The sequence below is a fragment of the Penicillium canescens genome (assembly GCF_028828765.1).
Source record: "Penicillium canescens strain IBT 15451 chromosome Unknown utg000002l_segment0_segment0, whole genome shotgun sequence".
Taxonomy (NCBI): Eukaryota; Fungi; Ascomycota; class Eurotiomycetes; order Eurotiales; family Aspergillaceae; genus Penicillium; species Penicillium canescens.
In genome coordinates, this window is record NW_026703964.1 from 5,593,682 (window position 1) to 5,620,096 (window position 26,415).

The window sequence follows — 26,415 nt, forward strand, 5'->3', positions numbered from 1 at the left end:
GTCTAGATGGCTACTCTACAAGGCAGAGGACCAGACAGGATCGAGTTGTCGACAATCCCAAAGCCAAGCGTGCATTACTTGTAAGAAGAGATCGGTTCATTTCATTGGTATGATTCATTTTCAATTTTTTGAACCAGGGTCGATACCCAGCCCAGCGGGGAAAAAGGTCCCACGGATGCCCATAGAAACACACCGGAAATAACGGAATCCCTCCAAGAACCCCCGGCAAAAAAACGACACAAATTGTTTAGCCCTTCTTCTTGCTGACACCGACGGTGCGACCGCGGCGGCCAGTGGTCTTGGTGTGTTGACCACGGACACGGAGGCCCCAGTAGTGACGGAGACCACGGTGGGAGCGGATCTTCTTCAGGCGCTCGAGATCCTCACGGGTCTTGCTGTCCAGGGAGTTGGAAACAACCTGGGTGTCCTTGCCGTCGGTGATGTCGCGCTGTCTGTTAAGGAACCACGAGGGGATCTTGTACTGGGTCGGGGTCTGGAGAATGGTGACGATACGCTCGAGCTCTTCGGTGGTGAGCTCACCAGCACTGTAGATAGGATCCTTGTCAGTTTGGTTCTTGTGGGATTGTGCGTGATTCCCGTTCCATGTCGATTTGTCCAATATTCCAATGCCTTTCCTTTCATGCCTTTCCTCCATATGGGAATGATTCAACTTTCGATGGGGGGTGTGTGGGTGGTTCGAACGTACCGCTTGGTGAGGTCGACATCGGCCTTCTTGCAGACCAGGTTGGAGTAACGGCGACCGACACCCTTGATCTGGGTCAGGGCGTACATGATCTTCTGCTTGCCGTCAACATTGGTGTTGAGCAGACGCAAGATGAACTGGAAGTTCGTCTTCTCGCCGGACACGAGCGCTGTTATCGAAGTGCACGTTAGCCTTCAATTTCCAGAACCGTCGTCTTTTTCCATCGCTTTTTCTTTGCGCAATCGTTGTGTTGTATCATAGAGGGCTTTCAGACTGAAAGAAGGGGTGTTCACGTACACATGGTGGGCGATGGGCGAGTATCGCGATGGGTTGTCGACAGAGGGATGGAGAGGAGGAAGTCCAACTGAGTGACTTTGCTTGTGGGATCGGGTAATTAACGCACTAACCTGTTTGGGATGAGGGCTCGCTTGTGAACCACTAGTCCAGGATAGGTTAGCGCACAGATCAGGTGAAGTCAGCTGACCTGTGTCTGTATTTGGTTATATTACTGTAATAGGTCTTGTGATTTACATGTATCTTACCACCAGCCCTGATATCTTTGTTGTTCCTGGACTTACTTCTTTTGGTTCCTGGATGTCTTCAGCCACTATAAGTCTATTTCTTTGAATCGAAAAGGGAATTAGCAGCAGCTTTCAACTCTTTGACTCGAATGCTTTGAGCTGGTTCCATCGAGTCTCCATCTACATCCAGAGCCATATCTTTTGGGGCATTGCGACTCGAGACTCTTTTGTGACCACGCTCAAGTGCGATCTGTTTATCTCAGGGCCTCCTCATGGCTAATATGGCTACTGCCTACCTGCTCACCCCTACTTGTCCTCTTAGGAAAATGGCTACGGTGTCTCCGCTCACACGTCTCAACCTCCCTGACGGTCACTTGAGCGTGACTTTCCCGTCAATATGCGATATCCTTTGTTCACATGGGCGTAACTTCGCCCTTAAGAATTGGATGCTGAGGTATATTTTTAGTCGACGACTTCTTTGATATTCCTTAGGTCGGCCGCGAGACCTAACCCCTCGACAATTATAGAAACACTTTGGATCATGCCGCTGCTGCCCTACTGAATCTGGAGCACGAAGCCTTTGTCTCCAACTCTGCTCTTTGATTAACAGAATACTACCATGGATTCGAGATTGAGCTCGAGTTCTTTCACCCGCTTACTTTGTTCAATGCATTACTCGTCTTACTAGTGGGGACGGCATTGACCCTGGTCTTTGGACAACGAGAACTTTCGTTGTTCATTAAAAAGCCGAGCTCGCACCGCTTGAAATGGCCTTCGATTGCTCTTTTCGACAATTTGAATTAATTCTCGATATCTCAGTGTTCTGACACTATTCTCTTGTTCCTGTTTTCTACGCCATATCTCACATATACCATCTTGGTTCATCATGGCGGAGCCTCCTAATCTCCTTTTTCCGCGCCACCCGGACGACCTTGAGCATCCACCTGAGCCTAGTGAACTATATGACTTGATGGCGCTTAAAGATCCACCTGAAGATTGGAAGTTTCTGACGAGAACTCTGAGTACGTCGAGCCAGTCGAAAGGGCGCGAGATCGGGGTCGGACAGATTGATGTAGTGATGAAACATTACTTTTGGGGAATTCATTACGAGAAGCAGCTCGTCACTGCTCATTACACCAGAAAGAGGCGAAATATTATCGATCTCAAGAAGATGTTGTGGAAGTTGTTCTATTACATGCAAGAGCAGCATCGTCCAAAGAGCTGGATGGAATTGTTTAACTTCAACCGGGACAGTGGGCCGCGACTAATGAAATACGATCTTGAACCACGCCCTACGCCTGTCAGTCGATGGTATCGGACCCTTCCCGAGATCGATGTAGCTATCCTTCCTGGGTACCAGCGTCCTTCCGATGCGAAGCCCGAGACATCAGATGGTTATCTCCAGCAATTTCTCTTCTCAGCCGACACTTATGTAGAGCCATCTCAATCAATACCCCGGCTCATAACGGTACGCCCCGGACCAGTATCGGACCAAGAGGTAGGCGAAAGGATTCAGGAGTATTTACAGCCATCCTCGTCACCGATCTTCGAGCACTGGGGCTTACAGCAGTCTCCAGGACTTGATAAACGAAACCTAGCGCCGCTCGTAGGCCCAAACAAGCGACGACGAGTTCTTTCGCCCGGCGCTCCTGCTTACACGGGCCCGAAACCTATAGGCCCCGGTGGCTTTGATCCTATCTATGCTGCCCCCATCCGCAGATACGATGACCCAATCTATGCGGACCCTAGCCACAGTCCACTCTTCACAACAGCCCCTGTTGGCTATCAGCAAATCAACAAGCTAGTTGACACGGCCCTTTCATCTGCCTATGATCCTAGAAATGTCACAGAGATCATTGAAAAGGCCCTTATGAATATTGCATACAATGACCTGGAGCGCGATCCCAGTGCCCCAATTCGCACCGTGCCTACTCCGCAATTGACTGCTCGCTCGCTTAACGATCTGTTTAACACCCAGCTTGGGACCTTCAATAATATAGCCAACGTAAGGTTGGATCCTGTGACCTTTAAATGGGATGCAAATGGCCTCGTTTATCCTCTGCGTGGCCGCGGTCCCATCTGGAGTGGAAATTCCTGTTCCATTGATGCCGTCATTGCAGCGGGCATTTTGATTGATGCTGGCTGCACCAGGATCGACCGTTACAATAACCGACAGGCAGATTTCAAAGATATTGAGAAAGCTTTTGTGGAAACTATCAACGTGGCCTGGGATGTCTTGGATGAACACAATTCTCGCGTCCAACGCGATATGTTCTTCCAGAAGGTCTGCGATACTTATCCAAGCATGAAAATGGGACAACCTGTTCCGCCATGGGCTGTTTGGGCAGAAAGCACTAAGAACTTTGCTCAGTTTCGATTTTTTTACGCTGAGCGAATAGTGCCCTGCAGATGTACACGTACGAAAGCGTTTGTCATGTCCCACCAAGGTTCCTGCGTGATGCCGGCCTATATCAAGGGCGATGAAAAGGGGATCGGGGTATCTCAGTTGCTTGAGCGATGCTTCTATGCCAGGAAGGAAAGTAAGTGTATAGCATGTGGTGGAGTCAATATTCGGAGCGAGAGAAAGGTCGGTCAGCTTCCACTACGCTTGACCATGACCTTTGATGGAAGGTCAAAGATTCTTGATCACACCAAAGATATTGACTTCCAGTATATTGACTATGGCGACAACGTCCAAAGAGCGAGGTACCGTTGGCTTGGTGGCGTCTATATCTACAAAGGGCATGCTCGTGTCTACTGGACAGATACGAAGCGTGGTGAATACGACACAGGAAACATTTGCATGTACGACAGCCAGCTGAATCACGGCTTGTTTGCGGGTGGAATCCCATGCTATAACAAAAATAATCGAGTCCCCATTGAGTGGTGCACCGGTGGTGCTATACCACTGGTGTTCTATGAACGGATCATGAACCCTGCGAAGGATGTCCTGGCAGCAGCTCTCCAGACCGTACAGGATATGACCCTCTTGAGATCGCAGGATAAAGAAATTCTCCAGAACCACAACCCTTGGGCTCCATCCTCTCCCCAAATCCAAAAGGAGCCCTGGAATCGCGTCCTGCCCGGTCTCGCCCAGCCCTTCACTGCCTTCCCACCGTTCACTGGCTACGACGAGCAACTTCTTCCTGGACAAGCCCTCAGTCCACCAATTCAGACATCCGTCTTATCTGTGTCTCCACCTGTTGGCGCTCCTTTGACCCCTAGCAGTGCTAACCGGGCGGCTCTCAACCCAGCACTCCTTGATCCGAATGTCATCGACTGGACATTAATTGACCCAGCGTTATTAGCCAGCACCGCCCCACCACCTACCTCAAGCTACCCGGCCTTCAACTGGCTCTCATATCGGGAGCCGGTGCCAGATGCAGCGCTATTCTCTCCTCCCACAACCGTGACCCCGAGCGAGGACGGGTTCGACATGTATCATGGCGCACTCGACTTCGCACAGCAGGACCCGAACTGGTTTGCTGAGATGTCGACCCTTTGGCCTCATGGTCAACCTGCCGAGGAGGGCGCTTTGGACTTCCCCGGGCTAGCTGAGAACCCCCAGCTTCGGACAAGGAACGATGCCGTTTCGAGAGATGCAGATAATGATGTTATGATGATGGATGTCGATGTGGATGAGTCGGATGGCGGAACTCGGGCGCCGCATCCAAGAAAGGGTCATCAAGCCCGTCGTAAACAAGCTCCTGCGGTCACACCGGAGGTGTCCGATGCGGAGTTTGAGGTGCAGTTAACGCCACGTCGTCAAACTCGTTATGCTAAGAGACTTGGTACTGAGAGCCCCAAGAAAGCTAGCCCCAAGAAGGCTGCAAAATCTCCTCCAAAGAAAGCGAAGAAAATGGCGAAGAAGGATTCTGAAGAGGACTCAGAGCCGAAAAGGGTTCAGCCTCCTAGGAGAGGTAAAAAGTAGAGGCCTTGAGGAGCAGGCTAATGTTAAGACTATTTATTATACAAGGATGTAGTGCATTTGGCGGAGTTTGGACGAAGTGTTACATATTATTTATGTTAGAATTGTTTATATGATTCATATTATATGCTTACCAACACTATATTCACAAGTAACAAGAACTGAAAATAACAAAAACAGGGAGTATACTAGTCAACCGGGGTCTCTGCCAATCAGAGGCCTCTTATTAAACATATCCACACATGAAGTTGTATATCTCCGCAAATGTTTCGATGTTACGATGTTACCTAACTGTTCGGTCGTCTGTGCGAGTTCCCCCCGCAATACCCCGGACTCTCCTTTCTCTTCTTTCTTCTTTCAACCTCTTTCATCCTCGTCCCATCTGTTTTATCTACTCTAGAATGATTGACTTTCGTGCACATTCATAGTCAGATATCTTTATAAACTTCTATTATCTATTTACACTTCCAGGCTATATTCAGATCTAACGCAGTGGGGAAATCGTCCAAAACAAAAAGAATCTACAGACGCGCTCTAGGCGGGCCTGTGGCAGTGTTGCTCTTCTTCGGAGCAGAAATATATCCACCAAGACGGTTGTCACTGTTGGTAACAACACCCTGAGCATCCCGCTGAATACCAAGCTCAACGAGTTTCGCAAATGCCTTGGCAAAGTGATCAAAGAAGAGGTCCTTATCATCGGCATACTTCTTCACCCAAGGCGCAAACGACGGATCCGTCGACAGTGCCATATCAGTGGGCAGCATCATCAACGGCTCCTCGTCCTCCTCGGCATCAGGATCCTCATACACAAACTGCGTCATGCCGGTCGCCAGCTTGCGAGGCTTCCAGTCAAGCTGCAGCAGCAACTTGAAGAACGAATTCGAGAACCGCGTCGGGTTCGTCACCCACGGTCCTTCGAATCCGCTGCGGTCGCCGTGGCATCGGCCCAAGTTGTGTCCGCCGGCTAGCGCTACGATCTCCTGGTCGTTGAAACCCATGCGGTAGAAGATGAACCGCAGGTGGTCGGCACCCTGTGCGCCGTCTGGTAGCCGGCCTCGTGGTGGTACCTTTGAGTCGTCTACCAGGTCTGTCCGTCCACCGTGCCATTCGATATCTGGTCCGCCCATCTCCTTGATTGCCACGACGCCAGCTAGTGTCCACAGATCTGAGTAGGTGATCCACGGGTGCTTCTCTTTGATCGGCTCTAGGAATGCCCGTCCGTGTTGCAGACCTGCGTTCGATGGGTCGCCTCCTTCGGCTTCATATCGCATGCCCGCGCCGTTTGAGCCGCCAGTGTCCGACTCGAGATCGTATGTGCCGGAGGAGTGCCTGGGAGGATCGGGTTAGCCGTTGCGCTGGGTGGGTTCGGCCGTTGCTCCGGGATCCCGACCGGGGAAAGCAAGACTGTCCTGGTGTTTACATACCATGCCAACCGCACGAACACGGGTCCTGCACTGCCATCATCATAACCGGGCTTCTTTAACTGGGCGGCGATATCCTTGCGGACTGCCTCATAGTCGTGGGTGGTCATTCTCGGCCGAGAGCACTGTCCGGGGTAGACTTCTTGAAAAGTTTGGATCGGGAACAACACGAGGATGAAGTTGTCTCAAATGATTCTTCGCAAGAGAAAGAGAATGCTAAGAGAATCTGGAGAGTGTCCAGGAAAATGGGAGAGAAAAGGGTCTTCTCCAGGACTCGTCCACATGCGCGGAGTGACGGTGGATCCAGCGGGCCGAATCAATTTGCGTCTTTTCAAAGCAGCCGAGGTCCCTTCGGTCGATGGCAACAGTCAATCAACCACTGATTTTCTACTGATTTCGGGTGGATTCGCTTCAGAGATACTATACGGACCACCGGTGCTCGCTCGGGCTCGGAATGAATCACAGGGACCGGGCCTTTTATATCCACGCTCCGGGTTCAGGCATTTGCCTATCAAATGCCGCGAGCTGGATACCTCGGAACTCGAATACCGATGGACATTCACATTGTGATATCATCTACATGTACTAACTCGCAGATCAGAGGTACTGCTTACAAGATTTGGAACTAACTGGATTGATACAATATGCAGAGAATCTGATTGTTGATACAATTCCGATATCAAGAAATCCGGGGATTCCCCAGACAAAACAATCCAAATACCTCGGTCAAACGAAACACACCGCAACAAAGAACTCACACCTTCTCCGTATCAATCTCAAACTCCCCATCAACATCAGTCTCCTTATCAACAGCATCACTAGCGAGAGCACTATCCTCATGTATCTTCGTCAGCAACAACTCCCTCTCCGCCCGTAACTGCTCCACCTCGTGATTTTGCTCCCGCAACGCAACTATCAAATCCCGCACTTTCTTGCGATACAACAACGAGAACTCATCAATCTCCCGACCCATCTTGCGATGTTTCATCCGTAGCCAATCTCGCTCCTTCCGCAAGCGACGGCCCCGTTTCTCCAGCCGGTGTCGTGATTTCACGTCTGTATCGCGGATCATCTTGATCACGTTATCGATTACATCTGTGTGTTTGTCTTCTAGGTTACCTGCTTCCGCGTGCTTGGCTATGCACGTGAATGTTGCGCAGATGTCTTGGGCGATTGAGCGCATTAGCTCTTTTTTTGTTTTAGAGGTTTGGGCTTCGAGGTTTTCGAGGCGGAGGGTGCAGGATCCGGCCCAGGTGGGTTGCTCTGTTGATGTTGGGCGGATTGGTGGTGGTGCCGGTTGGATGAATGGTGCTGTTCGCTGGATGGCTGGTGGTGTCGGTGATTGTTCTAGTTTTTGTGGGTTGGGAGTTGGTGGAGGCGTTTCTCCCTCTTTGGTTGGCATATTGAGGGTTGAGCTTCGAGTCTTTAGAGCTGGGTATGAAGGTGAGTCTGGCTGGGCTTGACGTAGACGCACTTGGTTTTTGGCACTCAAGGTATTGTCGCAGACTCTTTGGAACGGGGTTTGTCAGGCTCTTAACTCCCAAGAGACAGAGAGAGAAAGTAATAGTCAAATGTAGAGGGGAAACGACGATTCAAATGTCCAAGGAGGATTTTCTAATGATATCTGTACCAAATTTTGATACATTTCCAGTTCTTTCATCGCTTCTCAGCGAGCAAACATTGCCTTTCATCTAACTCTTTCTATCAAAGAAATCAGATATGATTGTTTGTCTGAGGTCTGCAGTACGGGGCAAACATCTCAATACCCAACCTTCGTTCGAGCACATTAAGACATACGTTCTTTGTTTCCAATGATCTAGCCAGTATGCCAGCTCTTTGAGACTATTTGCTAAAGACATTCCTTCGTATTTCTGTTCAAGCTGAAACCTCATGTCAAGACCTTTTTTATCTTCACATGTACTTACAGTGCAGATACAATCGCATCACCCACTTCGTTAGTCCCAGCCTTGCCACCCAAATCAGGCGTCCGCAGTCCTGAATCTAACACTTTCCGCACAGCGTCTTCCACATGTTGAGCCTCTGCTTCCATGCTCAGCGAGTAACGGAACATAAGCGCAACACAGAGGATCATCGCAACGGGGTTGGCGATGTTTTGCCCGGCAATACTAAACAATATTAGAACACACTCAATATGCCTCGCCTTTGATATACACTTACGTCGGAGCAGACCCATGTGTAGGCTCATATAGTCCATATGGTCTCGTCTTTAGCGTCTTATCGCCAGGAAGACCATTGAGACTAGCACTCGGCAACACACCAAGCGTGCCGACAATCGACCCAGCTTGGTCGGAAATCATATCACCAAAGGTATTATCCGCCAGAATAATACCATTCAGGGATCGCGGGTTCGTCGCCAGGATCAATGATGCCGAGTCGGCAAGCTGGTGCACCAGCTTGACTTGCGGGTACTCGGCTGTCATCGTCTTGTCCACTACACGGCGCCAGAGCCGCGACGAGGCTAGAACATTCGCCTTGTCGAGAGAAATCACTGGCCAGGGGGGATTGTGTCGCAGCGCCACTTCGGCCGATAGACGGGTTACACGCTGGATCTCGGCTTCAGAGTATCCCCATTCGTCCATTGCTACACCAGAACATCAGCAAGATCGTATACATGTGAAAAAGCAATCAATTCAGCTCACCGTATGTCTCCTCTTCAACTTTACGACCAAAATAAGCTCCACCACAATTCTCACGCACAACTACAAAATCAACCCCTTCTATCACATCCTGTCGAAACGGACTAAACTCCCTAGCGATAGAGGAACTCGGCGAAGTAGATGAGCACGGGCGCAGGTTCGCATAGATATCCATCACCTTCCGTAGCTGCAGCAGACCTCCTTCAGGACCATCGAGTCCACGTCGCGCATTGTCCCATTTCGGTCCGCCTACTGCGGCAAAGAGGACTGCGTCTGAGTTTAGTGCTGCTTGCTTGACATCGTCTGTTACTGGTTTGCCGTGGGCATCTATGCTGCAGCCTCCTATCAGTTCCTGGCGTAGTTCGAACTTGCGTTGCGGTGTTTCGAAGGCTTTGAGGACCTTTACGGCTTCGGTCATTACTTCTGGGCCGATACCATCGCCGGGTAGAATGAGGATTTTGAATGTTTGGGTCATTATTTTGGTGTTTCTGTTGTTCCTGGGGTATGCTTTGGTTGGGTTGGATCTGATAATTCCTCTTCTTTGATACCCCGGGCGTCAAACAGCCTATATCGGAGCTCGGTCATTCATCCGACTGGTGCGGGGTTGCGGTTGGTCGGGCTTTCGCCGATGTCCTGGCAGTGCGGAAGACTGTCCGGTTTGGACTATGTATTTCTAGTTAATAATGTTCATGCTGGATGTCAATTGTTTAGTACCGAGGGGAAGGGGGGATGGCAGTTGGCTTGACAACACCGTTCAGCACTGATATTGTCTTATTAGGGTGCTGGTAGGCTGTAAGCCTAGAAGCGAGTAGAACATCTCATGAATTGTTTTTGCCGTACTTTTGCCTCGCATTTCTCACCCCTTTGCCAATTGTTGATTGCCTCGCATTATAGTTAAACATGGGGGGTCTATCATGTTGTATACAAGTGGGGCTCTAATGTCGCGATTACCTTACGAATACTGCATGAAACCGGGTCTATAGATGATCCGTCGGCATAGCTTATGTAACTAGAATGGACCCATAAATAGTGAGAAATAGGGGTAATGGAAATACAGAGTCATTTACATCTCCAATTGGGTGGATACAGGACAAATCGTGACATCTAATATTGACCTCAGGCATAAATTTGGCCTAAAGGGGCTAGTGTTAACACGTGACACCTACAGTCCGGGCCCAATTCGGTGTTAGGGCTAGGGCTCAACGGCTCCCCTCCGGTTTGCACTGTTTGCTCTGCGGGCATCATATCATTTCTAAGCTTTTGAAGATCTCCAATCTCCAAAAGTCCAATTTGCTTGTGGCACCACTTCACGATGTCGCGAATCGAAGAGCTTCCGGATGACTTTGACGAGTCGCTCAACCTCAACGATGTTCCTCCCGAGGTAAACCAGGGCCTTCCCCAACCCGGCTTCGATGCCTTCGCACCCGGCAACGATCTTCCCTTCCCGATCAATGAGGAGGGTCTAAAGGCGCGTCAATCTGATCCCAATGCGCCTGACCTACCACCGGCTATTGCAGCCGTTCAATCGCATTCCAAGGAGGAGCTTTTCAAAATGATGAACCAGACTCCCCTATTCATGACCGATATTGAGAATGCGGGTGACGAGAGTATGTCTTTTTTGGCAGTTGAATATGGTCGTTGAACTGAGCTGACAGCTGGATATTTTAGATGGCGAAAACGTACTTTTGGACGCTCTGCAGGCTATGCAGAACGAAGGTACCAAGGCTGAGGTCGCGCAAACCTTCAAGGGACAAGGTAACGAAGCCGTGTCGGAGCTTCGATGGATCGATGCCAAGGAGTTCTATACCAAGAGTATTGCTGTAATCTATGCCAAGGTCGACAAGTGGGAAAAGCCTGAGGACCCTAAGGCTGAGGCGGCATTGTTGCGCAAGCTGGAAGAGGTATCGCACATCAACCGAGCCCTGTGCAACCTGGAGCTAGGTATATACAATTTCTTTCGATTGTTGACGAGCTTTGCTAATGTTCAATTTCTTCAGGGAACTACCGCGCCTGTACCCTCGACTGTGCTGCCGCCCTCAAGGTGAACCCCAAGAACGTAAAAGCCTTCTACCGCTCATCCATGGCCCTGTTCAAGCTCGACAAGATCGCCGAAGCTGAGGATGCCGCAAACCGCGGTCTGGCCATCGACCCAGAAAACAAGTCTCTTAAGACCGCCTCCCAGAAGATTGCCGAGCGCAAGGCCGCGGTGGAGCGCGCTGCCGCCAGGAAGAAGGCAGAGGAAGAAAAGCTGCGCAAGCAGAACATGGTTCTAAGCACCGCTCTGCGCGCCCGCCAAATCAGAACCCGCAAGACCGAACAGCCCCCCGATATGGAAGATGCCAAGATCAGACTCGTTCCCGATCCTCTGTCGCCGGAGAGCACTGTCGAGTTCCCGGCTGTTTTCTTGTACCCAATGGAGGCGCAATCTGACTTTATCAAGTCGTTCTCTGAGATGAACTCCATTACGGATCACCTGGAGTACATTTTCCCTCTGCCTTGGGATACCAAGAAGGAATACAATATCAACAATGTTGAATGCTTCATGCAAACCGTCTCTGGTGGTTTGATCAAGGCCGGCAAAAAGTTGCCTTTGTTGCAGATCCTTTCTGGTGGCAAGGTCGAGGTTGTGGATGAGCTTGTCAGCATCTTCATTGTGCCTCTCTCGAAGACTGGCAAATTCATTGCAGAGATGAAAGCTCGTAAGACGGGCTGAACTGGACGCTTCATTATACAAGATGATATGTCTCCCGTCGCCTAGCTCTTGATCGCCGCTGGCTTCCAGTGGAAGTCCAGATGCAGAACCACTATCATAGCTCTGGCAGAAGTTAAGATTTCTGCCTAGGGACTGAACTTGGTCTGCTTCAACTGCGGCACCTCGCCGCCCCTACCGTTTGGTTTTGGCTTTACCTCAAGCAGTTCCACGATAAATTAGCTGATACCCTCCAAGATGTCTGTTCATGTACATATTTGCATCTTTGGCTATACATAGATATGGTTCAATTATAGAGGCAGCGCCCTCCGGAAGCATGTCCCCACTGTTCCTATCCTACGTTGGCTTATCCAGCCTTGGTTCGTATTGATCGTAGCCGTCAACAATCGAGACTTGAGAGTTCCTATGCAGGCTCATCTCATCGGCGCTAATATAGGCTCAATCAAGTGAGGGGATACGTAGTCTAGCCTTGGCATTATAGTGCTAGTTTACCCCGAAACAAATATCATGCTAAATCTCGGCAATAAACACAAAGGATACCCCAGATACGTTTGAGTTCTTAGGAAGGGAAGACACATTTACCCGTGCATTTAGCCCTATCCTTCAACTTCACCTGATTGGGATTAAGCCTCTTCAGGGGTTCCCCATTTTCTCTTTTGCCGTGAAGAAAATACGGCGTCCCCTCCGGCTGTTCTGCATATGTGGAGCTCCGCTCCGTCGCTATTACTCTACCACTCTGGCTTAACTACCTACCTTCATGCATGAGATCATATTATCCCAAGTCCCGAAGCATGATCCGAGCTAAATGACCCCTTTCGACTAGTTTGGATGGCCGCGACAACTACGCCACGGGCTCTCGGCCCGAATGGCTGTAGCGACCAATGTGAAGCTGCCTAGCGCCGGGGCAGATGCTGAAAACATCCAAACTAGAGCCCTGACAATTTGACATGACGCTTTGTTTTGAACTATATAAGGAGCTTGGGCGGTTTCTTTCTCTTTGAAAGACTAAAGCTTGCGGTGAGTCTAAATATCGGCGAGCTTTGATTCCTTCGTCACTATGGTTCATTTGTCTGCTATTGCCCTGGCATTGACTGGTGTTTTGCCTCAGTTGTATGAATATCACCAATTAGTTCAACGAGGCTATATACTAACACTGATATCTGGGTAGAACACAAGCAGCTGGCTTGAACACTGCTGCCGTTGCCAAAGGACTGCTATACTTCGGATCAGCGACTGACAACCCCGAGTTGACCGATAGCGCATATTTGACTCAGTTGAGCAACAGGGACGACTTTGGTCAGATTACCCCTGGCAACTCTCAAAAGGTTTGCATATCGCTCGTTTGGTTGGCTGGAACCTGCTAACAATTGAATTGACAGTGGGATGCGACTGAGCCAACGCAGAACACCTTCTCGTTCACCAAGGGTGATGCCATTGCAGACCTTGCTTCTACCAATGGCCAGAAGCTCCGATGCCATACCTTGGTTTGGCATAGTCAACTGCCCAGCTGGGGTAAGTCTCGCTGTCCTCACATCTCATGATATTGGAACATGATCTGACAGATGAATAGTCTCAAGTGGCACTTGGACCAACGCAACACTGATTGCGGCTATGAAGAATCACATCACCAACGTTGTAACTCATTTCAAGGGGAAGTGTTATGCCTGGGATGTCGTCAATGAAGGTGAGTGCCCAGCTGAACCATTTCATATCATTCTATAACTAATGCATAAGAACAGCCCTCAACGAGGACGGCAGCTACCGCAGCAGTATATTCTACACAACTATTGGCGAAGCCTACCTCCCCATCGCGTTCGCAGCCGCCGCCGCCGCCGACCCATCCGTCAAGCTCTACTACAACGACTACAACATCGAATCCCCTGGTTCCAAGTCAACAGGCGCTCAGAAGATTGTCAAGCTTGTTCAGTCATACGGTGCCAAAATTGATGGTGTCGGTCTGCAGGCTCACTTCATCGTTGGAAGCACCCCTAGCAAGAGCGCGCAGACTACCAACTTGGCTGCATTCACAGCTCTCGGTGTTGAGGCTGCATATACCGAGCTTGACATTCGTATGACCTTGCCTTCAACTGCTGCCTTGCTTGCTCAGCAGTCGACTGACTATCAGAACACTGTTGCCGCTTGTGTGGCTAATGCCAAGTGTGTTGGTGTTACTATCTGGGATTACACTGACAAGTACTCCTGGGTGCCTAGCACCTTTTCGGGTCAGGGTGCTGCCTGTCCTTGGGATGAAAATTTGGTTAAGAAGCCTGCTTATACTGGTATCTTGAATGCTCTTGGGGGCTCGAGTTCTTCGACTACCACTGCCACTACTCTCGCCACTACGACTAAGGCTACTACTACCACTACTGCTAGCTCAGGTAGCAGTACTGGTGTTGCTCACTGGGGGCAGTGTGGTGGCTCGGGATGGACTGGAGGTACTACTTGTGCCAGTGGATATACTTGCACCTACTCCAATGAATGGTACTCGCAGTGTTTGTAGATATACCAAGCTGAAAGGGTTCACCAGGCAGGCCTATGTATCTATCTCTGTCTATCTCGAGACTACTGTATAGGTTGATACTAAATACAATCGAGAAAATTGATTTCTCATTCAATTCAACACTTTCAACTGCTTCGTAAGGGGAAGACATGAACTGTGTGAATAGCCTTACCTTATCCAAAAGGAAAAGAAGAAAAAGGACCCTAGCCCTCTTACAATGATTTATGCAAGCACCAGATTCCATGCCCGCTGTAAGGGCGCAGTACCGAACGGTAGAAGAATGCTGCGGCGCCGGGCTAGGACACTAGGCATCATACGCGTATGATAGAATCATATATTATGATCTAGAAATACCATTTTTTTGAGAGACCACGTTCTCTAGACTCAAATTCGGCAGCTCGCTGTGCAGCCACGTCTACATCCGGCTCTGGTGGGAAGTCCTGCAATGAGACGCATGTCCGTGCAGCAAATGGGGTGAGGGTTAGCTCTTTTACTATCATTTGGGAGTATAACCGAGGCTTTTTATATTTGGCGTTGTTTTTCAGGCTAAACTCTGTTCCCTCTTCTCTCTTGATTTTAGACTTGTTCTTATTCCCTGTCCCTTCTGAAGGGTCAGTGTCTGTATCCTCTTCACGAAGCCAGTTGGGTCGTCCCATGTTCAGTTACAATGACCTCAACGAGTAGGGGTATTCCTTTGAACGCCAACAAGATATTCATTATCATCAAAAGACATTATATGTACTGGACTCATCCGAGGGTCATCATTGATCAAAATAATATGGATAACCATATAGCATCATCTGCTCCGTAGACGGTCCCGCCGCCGTCTGAGTTATTGGAACAGGCTGTGATATTGGCACAGACGGTGTGATCGAAGCACCTACACTAGACATGGCAAGAGGACCTTCGTAAATACCCATGGGAAACGGTTGGGTACTGACGTTTCCAGGGTACTGATATGGTGTAGGGCCCATTTGACGTGTCCGATCAACCAAGTTTGTCCCAACAGACTCTTCGCGTTTCCTTTTCAACTCAAGTGGTGATGTCGACCCACGGGCAGGCTGCTCAACTGGCATATATTGCGCGTGGGGGCTCATGTGCATTGGCGGGTTATATGGGTTGGGAGGGTATGGGGAAGCGTTCGTTCGGAGATCATCGAATGGGATGAGAAGTTGTGAGGTATCGATGGCTAGTGCTTCGTCACTGCACTCTGACTTGGTTGTGGTTTGAGTATAGTCTGGCTCGGTCGGTGAGCTTTGTTCGCTGGAAGCGTCTCCTGTATTGTCAGGGAGGTTGGCACGAGAAATCCACACGGGTTCTTCTCCATCTGTAGAGGGTGAGTTTTGGTGCTTTGAAGCTGTGAAGTGCATACTGGCTTACTTGTGACTCCATTCTCGAAATTCTCTTCCGCCTCGCGAACTTGGTATGCCTCGTCTAGGATTTCTAGACGATCGACCGGAAGAATCTGACGTCGAATAGGCTGGTCACATTCTTTCAGTCTAGTCGTTGTAACTCCGTGGCTTTCATGCAGCTCACACAGAATGTGGACTAAAAGTCGAATGCGCTCTGTACACTGTTAGCCCTGGGTGAGGGTTCGGAATGAGTAGTATCTTACCAACTTTGGGGAGATGATCTGGCTCTCGGTGGCTCACCCCAGATGGCCACCATGGAGGCTTTGTTGCCTCTGGACTGAGCTGTTGGGTTCTCCCTGCAATGATCTTCCGTCCATTATAGGGGTAGTTGACCTGCTTGCGTGGCTCAACTAGTTTGACGTAGGCTTTTGCAAGAACACGGCAGTTGGTTTGTTGCAGATTCTGGAAGACCCTCTCATAGTACTGACGTAGTAGATCTCGGTCTTTTATAGAAATAGACACTTTCTGGTGAGAGGTCAAGTTGAGATTTTGACCTCCGAAATTTCTCTTCCTGGGCCGTGAGCTTTGCCAGAGAGGCAAGGACTCGGGGTTGGACCACATTTCGGGCTGGGCCGGTTGGATGTGGGGGCTGGGTCCGGTTTGCTGCATACTCTGCTTTATATTCATTTCATTATGGTTGGCAATTTGTCTCTGTGATGGGGGGCTGTGGCCGTTATATTCGGTCTGGTTGGCCAATGTTGCATGGGGCACTGTTGGGGGTTAATCAAACACCTCGTGCAGGGAGAGAACGGACTCACGTTGACTCGGGGCTGTTTGCGACTCTCTCGAAATTGCCACTGCCCTTAGGAATTCATCTCTCACTCTGGGTGTGAAGATTCTCTCGCGGCGCTCAGCGATTGACTCGGATGATTTTTGACAAAGATTGCCATTTCGGTCAACATAGATCAGAGCAAAATGAGGGTACCCCAGCTCTTCCTGTGGTTGTCTCGACATTGCTTCTGGGGTCTGGACAGGGTCAGCTCTATCAGATAAATCACAGATTGGGAGCACAGTACCCAAGAGTTTGCGCTCAATGGCTGTTCCCGGAATTTCCACCCTGTTTGGCTATTTATCTGGGAGGATTAGATTCAGCTGCATGGCGGGGTAGAACGCAAAGGATTTCCTACAGGCATAAAATATGTATGAGGAAGAGCGAGAACCATGCTGTACTAGACGCCCAAAAGCAACCTCACCCACTCACCGTTAATCAGAGTGCCAAGTTGACGGGCATGAGGATAGTGATTTATTATACACAGCCACTACTAGTGACTTGTCAGCTGTGGCGTATACCTGTAGCGCACCAGACTGTGGAGGAGACTCAGCTCCAGGCAGGGGCGATAAAAGGCCGGTGGGTACACACAAAGTACGGATCTACAAATTTCGGTGTAGATACAGTATCGAAACATGAGGGTCCGGTGGGAGCGCACTTACATGTTGAGTAGATTTGGAATTCAATATTTCTCCTCGTCATTGGCCCTGGGATCGGGAATCCTCCGACTCTCACGATCAGAACACGACGTGCTAAAGACTAGTTGCATCTCAAAGCCAACCCAGTTTGATATCTAAATATTATTAGAACTACCCAAAGGTACCGGCGCCTTGGTTGTTAACTGCAATATTTCCCTTGGAGAGTCTGGGTCTCTAGGGCTGACTGGTGCAAGGCCATTTCAGCATAACGATATTGGCACTTAAATGGCTGCAGACCATGGTGAGTGGTTCTACGGATCAAGTGAAACACGGTAACAGGTGTTGGCCGATCTTACGCTCAACGGTTCCGGATATGTTGCAATCCGTTACAGAGAATCCCATAATCGGACAAAAGGAGCGCTATTTTGACGGCAGATGGCCAGATCGGAATGAGAGATCGGCACACGTCTGCGACGGAACTTTGTACGGAGTACAGGCCCACTGGTTGCCTGAGCCCAATGGTTTTGGCGCCCAGTCTCCTAGCCCCTTGCTTGCTCCGTAGCCTAGTGAGACTGATTCAGTTGGCTTAAGTGGTTTATGACACGATCTAGGACATGTGTAGAGGCGCCTTTCCAAGTGAGGGATCGGGCGTCATAGGATTCTAGGGGAACTTAGCAAAAGATTCGATACTAGTGCCGTTTCTATAGATGATCTCGGGATCTCGTATACTTTACCGAGGTCTTCGGGGTCTGCAACGTCTTTGCAGATCAAGTACATTAACACTCGGTCGAACTCAGTTACAGTGGATTTATCTTCGGATCTATCCACATGGCCTCGCTGTAATCAGGGGGGCCAATTCCATCAGGAAGAATTCTCCAGTTGAGTTCGGGAGATCGCGATTTGCATATCACCTTGATTTGCAGGGAATTTTTCGATTCCTGATGACCTCGTCTATAAATATAATGATTGAATTGTCCTCGTCAAAGATCTCGACTCGAGGAGAATTCACGGAGAGTTTCTTTGGTCTGACCAAAGTACACAGCGGGCTAACTTCCATCCGCCTCCAGGTATCTCAAGATGATCTATCGCAGTCTGTTAACGTTGAGAAGAGCAAGATTGACTTCAGATTGGCCGGTTGATCAAAGGTCAATCCATGACTCAAGTGTCCTTCCACGTCGGGCTTAGGCAGATCCATTAACAATATTTGTACAACTAGTGGCTATGGACGGGGACAGCCTAGGAACACGGGCATTCAATGCATGCATAGATGCCCCCGTATCCCAGTCATCCCTGCGCAAAAGTCCTCGCTTGCCAATCTTCCAAGTTTGACATGCTCTCAAGTGCATCAGGCTAATGGGTCTCTACATGCATAACTCCGTGTTGGGACACGGCTGCGTGAAATACAAAGTCCGACCAAAGCAAAAGTCATACACTTCCATTCCCTGGGGTCGAGTTGATTCAGTGTCACTTGAAGTACCTTCTATCTACAGTAAGCGTATATTTAGATGATAGGAAAATCTGCTGTCAAAAATGGTATTTTACCCGCAACTTCCGAGGCCAGCTGAAGAAGTCAACACAATTACTGTGCGGCTGTTCAATTTGCCACCGCACTATATGCATTGTTCCACTAAAACGTTACAGCAAGTGTCGATCCAGGTGCCTGGGCCTCGATTAAAATTATTTAATCAATATCGAAAACGAGGCTCGTGTGGAGCTGTTAGTATTGCAATTCCATCCGGGATAACGCATGATAAGCCTCTCACCGAGTTTTCCCAAAGGGGATATTGTGGGTGTTCTCCTGGTAGTATCATTGTAAACGTCTGAGACCTCCGGGGTTTACCGAGGTTGGAGTCTGCAAGACAGAAATGATGTGGGCCAGCTAAGCCACACGCGATGACCAAATTTTAGTTATGAAAAACGTTAGATATATTTATCCAAATACGACGCTTGGAATAGTTGCAATCAGTGCTTAAGCTTATTGTCTTTGGGCGTTCGATTGAGTTTGGACATGTATACAACGTCGGACCAACTTCTCATGTGGAAAGCTTTCCAGTTGAGGAACTCGATGTACGTGTAACATCAGCTGGTATTCTTTTATATCCTTTTAGCCGTGTTTGGTGTTTGTCGAAAATCCCAAGCACTGAAGTGTTGCTAGGAACACACATAAGTTGTGTTCGAGTCAGGGTGTTGTGGGCAGTAGAAGAGAACGTTAATTAAACTACATGTTTACGAGAACTACTGTATCAGATTGTCTGATACAATCCAGAAACTGAGGCTCAGGTCGCTTAAAAGGCTACAGTTAGGCCAAGCCGTACGCTAGGCGTTGTGAGGGCGATTTTGGTCCACTGTGGCTAGCTGAAACGCCGCCATACCAGGAAACTCCAGCCCCATACTTCTGTTTATGTTCAGAGATCACCAACTTGCATTTCCTGGAATTGAGATGCTTCAATGGAGCCTGTGGCGCCCGCATGACGCTCGAACAAGACCCACAGTCCCCTTTAAGCAGCTTGCATATTCGCTGTGGACCCGTATGCTTTTGAGTCGTCAAACCGGCTCCCGGCAATAGCTCGATTTCACTCCCCTGCAGCTTGTACATGTCTGGTATCACATGCCTTCAGACAGAACAGTGTACATCGGGGCCCCCGATTGTTGATCGACAAAGTTCAGGATCGGCCAGCGCTTCATTCTTTTTGGAAGCCAAGCCGCCGGTTACTCCCACTGCTTGACACATCACGTCTACTGTAGGGGTGTGCCGATCACGGAAAAACACCCACTCTCATGTGGGAATTGTGTGCATCCGGATTGCCCAACGTGGTTTGGGAGCGAGAGCGAGATTCCAGTGGAGCCGCGATCAGACAGTCTATCGGTGCCAAGGAATTTCTTGTACGGAATACGGAGTATACGACACATAGCTCTCTCCCTCGTTTACCAGGATATTTTGGTGGCAATTAAAAAGTACGTGCCATTGCAGGGTGATAGGCAAGAGAGCGGTAAGAGAGAGCTGAAACATACCTGGTCTAGTATCGCAATCCTGCGGGTATAGAGATGTGAAGAGGAGATACAGGCCTATAATGAGGTCTAGTTAACTTACAAGGAATAAGAATGAAACACACAATACATATAGAATGTGTTGATTCAGTAAGTCCTGGAGAAGTAACTTATAGGGCAGAGTCACATGTCCATTTCAGGCATCACTTTTAGGCCAACAGTTGAGTCACAACTGCTGCCTGAGGCCCATGTATGCCACGTGATTTTGTTTCCGGGATCCTCATGTCTCTTTGTCGATGTTTGCTTAAACAAGATCATCAGATACGATCTCAAACATCCAAAGTCCACCTCCGTGATCATCTTCCCCATCTTACAGTTGGGGGCCCGTGTCTCCACAGACTCCGCTGCATGAGCCATTAGCCGATCGCTCTGATTCCGGGCCATCAGTCTCTCGATCGTGTTCCAGCGCATCCCGGTTCTTTCGTCTGGGCCAATCACCACAGATTGAGCTTTCTAGATCTCGACTTCCCCCTGGATTCTTCGTCTCGTCCGTGCACAGTAACAGAGGGATCGCGGGAAGAGATATTACAGGACGGGTGCCAACCCCTTTAGTTCCCGGCACACAATGGACCCCAGTGGTTATCCGGCAGGCTATCCCGTCCCGACGCAGAGCCCGCAACAGACGCCCTTTTACCCTAACGCGGCTCCGTATCAGTCAAAGACACCGCAGCACTCCTTTGCTATGCCCATGCAGCCTGGAGCTATGATGCCTTCAGGCTTTCCCCAATCCTCCGGTTCGTGGACAAACCTCCCCACCCCCATCCCACCTCCCTTTTTTCGTGTTCAGTTTGGGTACCCGTCACCTTCCACCTGCTCCAGTCGAGAAAAGGGGGCCGCTTGCATGAGGCTCAAGATAGAATTGAGCTATTTTTCCCTCCCCCTCATGAACTCCTGTGTCACCATCCCTGCCCTCCTTGGTGCCGCTACAGCAGTGTTTCTTGGCATTGTCGGGCGTTACTTATTGTTACTTGCCTGCGGTGGTCCTTAGGGAAACCCTTTGCTCGTGAAACCTTCTAAACTGACTCTAATATATCTGCAGCACCTATGGAGAACTTCTCAGCACCCTTCAACCAGACCCCTGTTCCCACCACCATGGGCCAATTCGTCCCCCCTCAAGGCACTTCCGGTCAAAATATGCCATCACAAGTAGCGCAAACCTTTTCTCAAAACATGGCCTCGATTTCGGCGAATAACCTCCTCGGCACCCAGCCCAAACCTCCTTCACAGATGAATTCTCCTCAAAGTGGTGCTTCTCCTGCTGTCCCCGCCCAGGCTCAGGCCCAGGCTCAAGCTCAAGCACAGTTTGCCGCTCGTGAAAAGGCCCGCGTCACTGCTCTTCTTGATATCAACTCTGCCCTGCTGCAGGAAGTGGTCAATCTTCAAGCCGCTGGAAAGGCCGGTGCAGCCTCCAACCCAGACCCAAATTCACCCACCACAGAGCAGGCAGTCGATCCATCAAAAGCCGGGCAGAAACCGAGCCCTGAATACATTGAATGCATGCGACGCTTGCAAGCCAACTTGGCCTACCTCGCAACCATCGCTGATCGAGCCAAGAAACCGGGTGGTGTTGCGCCCCAAGCGCCAGCCATCATGACGCCGCCACCCAATCTCCCGAGTATAAATGACCTGTACACCAAGCTCAACGAGCTTTTCTCTCGACCTGGCAAAACCTCGACACAACAACGCCTCAGCCCTCAGGGTAATGGGGGGCCCAGCCCTGGTGCTCTGGGCGAGTCTGTTGTCTGAGCAAGCTGTGGAGTATGCAGTCTTCCGCGTGAGAAGATACGCCACATCTATATCAAGCTCCTGATTTGTTCGCTGCGGCAATCGGGAATCATCCGCTCGTGTTTCGGGCCACTAACGCAAGTCTTTGTGTGGGAGGCGCCGCCCAACACCCTCCACCATGCATGCTAGCATAATCATGGGCCTCCCACCATGCGTGACATCTGCTGGGAGATATCAGGCGTATCACCTGAAGATCTTGGGCACATTTTATCTCTATGATTACAGAACATGGGATTCTCGTTTCAAACGGGAAGATACCTAGATAGACACTAGGGAAGGAAGGCAAAAAAGGCAGACTGTACATTAGACTGAATATGACATTATCCAAAAACTAGGCAACAATAGGAAATCGTAGGAATGTCCGACTACACCTTAGCTGCAAGTTGATGCCATGGGATCACATCGCGTGAGTGCCTCCCGCCAATCAGCGTGCTTCCTTTGCTCTCCGCCTTCGACGTCTAAAGCCTCTTTTGCTTCATTTCATTCATCTCAGTGTGGATGTCTTGTTCTCTGCTAGCTGTGTGCAGAAGGAGCTTGTCAATCGCAAAACCTGCTTTTCCTAAGTTACCCTCCCTTCAGCATATCACTCCTTTGAGCTCTAAGACTGTCTCCGCCGATCGGTCATCTGCGCCGTCGCATTCCTTTTTATCCCCGCATCGTCCGCATAGCCAAAGTCTCCAATTGCTTTTCGTTTCGGTCTCCGGATTGCTAGCTCCAGGGTCCTTCCGGACAGTTTCGTCCCTTGCCAACCACCTCCGGCCTTGTTTGCACAACACCTCTGCTACTTGCGCCATGGATGCTCATGGAGATTTGAGTGCAAAGCGAAAGCGCAGCACCGCCTCCAATGCTGCTGAGCGTCCCAACAAGCAGCTTCGACCTGAGGGTGCCATCTTGACTCCCGGCGACGCAACACCCGCCAACGGAACTGTGTACAATGTCGAGGAGGATTTGGACGGAGCGCCTTCACCTGCTGTAGCTCCTGCTCCGGCAGATTCGCCTGAGTGGCAGGCTACTATTGAGAAGGTCGTGAAGAGTGCCGTCTCGATTCACTTCTGTCAGACTTGCTCGTTCGACACGGAGCTCTCCATGTCCAGCCAGGCTACGGGCTTTGTTGTGGATGCAAAGCGTGGGTACATCTTGACCAATCGCCATGTGGTTGGTGCCGGTCCTTTCTGGGGATACTGTATCTTCGATAATCACGAGGAGGTAAGGCGATACGGCTATGGGTTTCATCCAAATATAAATGTTCGTCTACTAACAAGATTGGACAATTATAGTGCGATGTCAAGCCTGTCTACCGGGACCCCGTTCACGATTTCGGTATTTTGCAGTTCGATCCCGCGAAGATTCGGTACATGGCTCTCACTGAGCTCAAGCTTCAACCGGATGGAGCACGAGTTGGCACGGAAATCCGTGTGGTGGGTAACGATGCCGGAGAAAAGCTGAGCATTCTGTCCGGTGTAATTAGTCGATTGGACCGAAATGCCCCCGAATATGGCGAGGGATACTGTGATTTCAACACGAACTATATTCAGGCCGCAGCTGCAGCTAGTGGTGGTAGTTCTGGAAGTCCAGTCGTCAACATCGATGGTCATGCAGTCGCTCTGCAGGCGGGTGGCCGAGCCGATGGAGCTGCAACGGACTATTTCTTGCCGTTGGATCGCCCGCTTCGCGCACTAGAGTGTATCCAGGGAGGCAAGCCTGTCACTCGTGGTACCATCCAGACCCAGTGGGTCTTGCGGCCTTTCGACGAGTGCCGTCGTCTCGGTCTAACTCCGGAGTGGGAGGCTGCCGTCCGTGCGGCTGCGCCTGCTGAGACAAACATGCTGGCAGCTGAGATCATTTTGCCTGAAGGTCCCGCCGATGGTAAGCTTCTGGAAGGAGATGTGCTTTTGAAGGTCAATGGAGAGCTTCTCACGCAGTTTGTCCGTCTCGACGATATCCTGGACTCGAGTGTTGGTGGGGTGATCAAGCTGCTGGTTCAGAGAGGAGGTCAGGATGTTGAGGTCGAATGTCAAGTGGGCGATCTCCACGAAATCACTCCAGACCGATTCGTGACTGTTGCCGGCGCTACATTCCACGATCTGTCTTACCAGCAGTCCCGCCTTTATGCGATTGCCACTCGCGGAGTCTACGTCTGTGAATCGGCAGGCTCATTTAAATTGGAGAACACTGTGGCTGGATGGATCATCGATTCCATTGACAAGCGACCAATTCGTAATCTCAACGAGTTCGTAGAAGTCATGAAGGGCATTCCTGATCGAACTCGTGTGGTAATCTCTTACCGTCACATTCGTGACCTTCACACAAAAGGAACAAGCATCATTTACGTCGACCGTCACTGGCACCCGAAGATGCGCTTGGCCGTCCGAAATGACGACTCTGGCATCTGGGATTTCTCTGACATCGCCGACCCTATTCCCGCTGAACCCCCTGTCCCCATGGAAGCGAACTTCATCCAGCTGGATGGCATCAGTCAGCCTGCTGCGGCTGAAATCGTGCGTAGCTTCGTGCGCGTGTCCTGTATCATGCCGTTGAAGCTGGATGGATACCCACAGGCGAAGAAGACTGGATTTGGTCTGGTTATTGACGCTGAAAAGGGTCTGGTAGTCGTGTCTCGAGCTATCGTGCCCTATGACCTTTGTGACATCAACATCACCGTGGCCGACTCGATCATCGTCAGTGCCAAGGTGGTCTTCCTCCATCCGCTTCAGAACTATACCATCATTCAATATGATCCTAGCCTCGTAAAGGCTCCAGTCAAGAGCGCCCAGCTCAGTACTAACTATATCAAGCAAGGCCAAGATACTATCTTCGTTGGCTTCAACCAAAACTACCGCATCGTTGTGGCAAAGACCACTGTCACTGACATCACAACTGTCTCGATCCCCGCAAATGCCGCGGCTCCTCGTTACCGCGCCATCAACCTGGATGCCGTCACTGTGGATACCGGACTCAGCGCGCAATGTTCAAATGGTGTGTTGGTCGGTGAAGACGGCGTGGTACAAGCCCTTTGGCTGAACTACCTTGGCGAGCGCTCTGCCAGCTCCCACAAGGATATCGAATACCACCTCGGACTTGCCACGCCATACCTGCTGCCCGTGACTGAAAAGATCCAGCAAGGAGTGACCCCCAAGCTGCGCATCTTGAACATGGAAAGCTACGTCGTGCAGATGAGCCAGGCTCGTATCATGGGTGTCTCCCAGGACTGGATTAACAAGGTCACCGAGGCCAACCCCTCGCGCCACCAGCTCTTCATGGTGCGCAAGGTTGACAGCCCGCCTGCAGCTGTCACACCCGACCCTACCACTAGTTTCCAGGAGGCTGATATCATCCTCACTTTGGACGGTCAGCTTATCACTCGTGTCTCCGAGCTGGATGTCATGTATGAGAAGGATGTCCTAGACGCAGTGGTTGTTCGTAACGGCGAGGAAGTCAGCATACGCGTCCCGACGGTTCACACTGAGGACATCGAAACGGACCGCGCTCTTGTCTTCTGTGGTGCTGTCCTGCAAAAGCCGCATCACGCTGTTCGCCAGCAGATCTCCAAGGTTCACAGTGAGATCTACGTGAGCGCAAGGGTATGTTTTGACACCCTTTTTCTTCTCCCTTGTGATACACTAACCCTTTCTCAGAGCCGCGGTTCCCCCCGCTTACCACTACGGTCTTGCTCCCACCAACTTCCTCACTGCTGTCAACAGTGTCTCCACCCCCGACTTAGACAGCTTCATTCGGGAGGTGCGCAAGATCCCCGATAACGAGTACTTCCGCATTCGCGCCGTCACCTTTGACAACGTTCCATGGGTGGTCACCATGAAGAAGAACGACCACTACGTAAGTTCCACTTCTACTCCCTTGCTCTGCATGTAGAGGAAAAGGACAGATTTTATTCTAACATATCGCTAGTTCCCAATGTCCGAATATATCAAGGACCCCACCGTCCCAGCCGGCTGGCGCACCGTCTCCTACGAGACCCAAATCGGTGTTGCTCCCGATGCAGCCAACCTGAACCCCGAAGCCATGGACGAGGGCGTTGAGGGAGGAGGCAGTGATATCGAGCCGGATATGGAATGAGTGTGAAGAGTTGTTGTTTGGGGCAGTGGAATCTTGTATAATATCACGTCGCAGGCGCTGTCGGGATTGGCTCGGATATGGGTACTTCATTGTTGTTTGTTGCCGTTTTTAATTACTTATCTCATGGCGTGTTCTGCATGGAGCGGCCGAGTACAAAATCACAATCTTGCATATGTGCCCTCTCCTCGTGCTTGAGCTGAATATCGTTTTTGGCGCCTGTGTTGTAGTTGTAGTGGCTTTGGCTATTCG

The 26,415-nt window shown here is 50.3% G+C and overlaps 11 protein-coding genes across 11 annotated transcripts; 5 read left to right on the forward strand and 6 right to left on the reverse strand.

The window, feature by feature from the left end:
* Window positions 1-247: 247 nt before the first annotated feature.
* Window positions 248-1,004, reverse strand: N7446_003360 (40S ribosomal protein uS13; the record flags this gene model as incomplete). The annotated part of the gene is made up of 3 exons (XM_058512109.1): window positions 248-545; window positions 707-872; window positions 1,001-1,004. 3 exons carry the CDS (start codon window positions 1,002-1,004, stop codon window positions 248-250), a joined length of 468 nt encoding a protein of 155 aa, XP_058377645.1.
* A 1,106-nt stretch (window positions 1,005-2,110) lies between these two features.
* Window positions 2,111-5,155, forward strand: N7446_003361 (uncharacterized protein; the record flags this gene model as incomplete). The annotated part of the gene is made up of 1 exon (XM_058512110.1): window positions 2,111-5,155. The coding sequence occupies one exon, from the start codon at window positions 2,111-2,113 to the stop codon at window positions 5,153-5,155; it is 3,045 nt and encodes a 1,014-aa protein (XP_058377646.1).
* A 518-nt stretch (window positions 5,156-5,673) lies between these two features.
* N7446_003362 (peroxidase) lies at window positions 5,674-6,683 on the reverse strand (the record flags this gene model as incomplete). The annotated part of the gene is made up of 2 exons (XM_058512111.1): window positions 5,674-6,481; window positions 6,577-6,683. 2 exons carry the CDS (start codon window positions 6,681-6,683, stop codon window positions 5,674-5,676), a joined length of 915 nt encoding a protein of 304 aa, XP_058377647.1.
* Window positions 6,684-7,327: 644 nt separating this feature from the next.
* N7446_003363 (uncharacterized protein) lies at window positions 7,328-7,975 on the reverse strand (the record flags this gene model as incomplete). Its single annotated transcript, XM_058512112.1, has 1 exon — window positions 7,328-7,975. One exon carries the CDS (start codon window positions 7,973-7,975, stop codon window positions 7,328-7,330), a length of 648 nt encoding a protein of 215 aa, XP_058377648.1.
* Window positions 7,976-8,494: 519 nt separating this feature from the next.
* Window positions 8,495-9,705, reverse strand: N7446_003364 (3-isopropylmalate dehydrogenase; the record flags this gene model as incomplete). Its single annotated transcript, XM_058512113.1, has 3 exons — window positions 8,495-8,699; window positions 8,752-9,175; window positions 9,234-9,705. 3 exons carry the CDS (start codon window positions 9,703-9,705, stop codon window positions 8,495-8,497), a joined length of 1,101 nt encoding a protein of 366 aa, XP_058377649.1.
* A 793-nt stretch (window positions 9,706-10,498) lies between these two features.
* On the forward strand, window positions 10,499-12,255 carry N7446_003365 (HSP70/90 family co-chaperone CNS1). The gene is made up of 3 exons (XM_058512114.1): window positions 10,499-10,837; window positions 10,899-11,171; window positions 11,228-12,255. The coding sequence occupies exons 1-3, from the start codon at window positions 10,543-10,545 to the stop codon at window positions 11,941-11,943; spliced, it is 1,284 nt and encodes a 427-aa protein (XP_058377650.1). The 5' UTR covers window positions 10,499-10,542; the 3' UTR covers window positions 11,944-12,255.
* A 724-nt stretch (window positions 12,256-12,979) lies between these two features.
* N7446_003366 (putative endo-1,4-beta-xylanase) lies at window positions 12,980-14,440 on the forward strand (the record flags this gene model as incomplete). Its single annotated transcript, XM_058512115.1, has 5 exons — window positions 12,980-13,050; window positions 13,109-13,265; window positions 13,320-13,452; window positions 13,511-13,624; window positions 13,680-14,440. Coding segments are annotated over 5 exons (1,236 nt in total), but the record flags the coding sequence as incomplete, so codon positions are not given.
* A 344-nt stretch (window positions 14,441-14,784) lies between these two features.
* On the reverse strand, window positions 14,785-15,096 carry N7446_003367 (uncharacterized protein; the record flags this gene model as incomplete). The annotated part of the gene is made up of 1 exon (XM_058512116.1): window positions 14,785-15,096. One exon carries the CDS (start codon window positions 15,094-15,096, stop codon window positions 14,785-14,787), a length of 312 nt encoding a protein of 103 aa, XP_058377652.1.
* Window positions 15,097-15,184: 88 nt separating this feature from the next.
* N7446_003368 (DUF2841 domain-containing protein) lies at window positions 15,185-17,041 on the reverse strand. The gene is made up of 6 exons (XM_058512117.1): window positions 16,980-17,041; window positions 16,869-16,925; window positions 16,611-16,818; window positions 16,056-16,562; window positions 15,821-16,006; window positions 15,185-15,767 (listed from the first exon to the last, which is right to left on the reverse strand). The coding sequence occupies exons 1-6, from the start codon at window positions 17,013-17,015 to the stop codon at window positions 15,202-15,204; spliced, it is 1,560 nt and encodes a 519-aa protein (XP_058377653.1). The 5' UTR covers window positions 17,016-17,041; the 3' UTR covers window positions 15,185-15,201.
* A 3,831-nt stretch (window positions 17,042-20,872) lies between these two features.
* On the forward strand, window positions 20,873-22,053 carry N7446_003369 (uncharacterized protein; the record flags this gene model as incomplete). The annotated part of the gene is made up of 2 exons (XM_058512118.1): window positions 20,873-21,041; window positions 21,347-22,053. 2 exons carry the CDS (start codon window positions 20,873-20,875, stop codon window positions 22,051-22,053), a joined length of 876 nt encoding a protein of 291 aa, XP_058377654.1.
* A 537-nt stretch (window positions 22,054-22,590) lies between these two features.
* Window positions 22,591-26,396, forward strand: N7446_003370 (putative nuclear serine protease HtrA2/Nma111; the record flags this gene model as incomplete). Its single annotated transcript, XM_058512119.1, has 4 exons — window positions 22,591-23,298; window positions 23,370-25,650; window positions 25,730-25,926; window positions 25,999-26,396. 4 exons carry the CDS (start codon window positions 22,591-22,593, stop codon window positions 26,164-26,166), a joined length of 3,354 nt encoding a protein of 1,117 aa, XP_058377655.1. The 3' UTR covers window positions 26,167-26,396.
* Window positions 26,397-26,415: the final 19 nt, after the last annotated feature.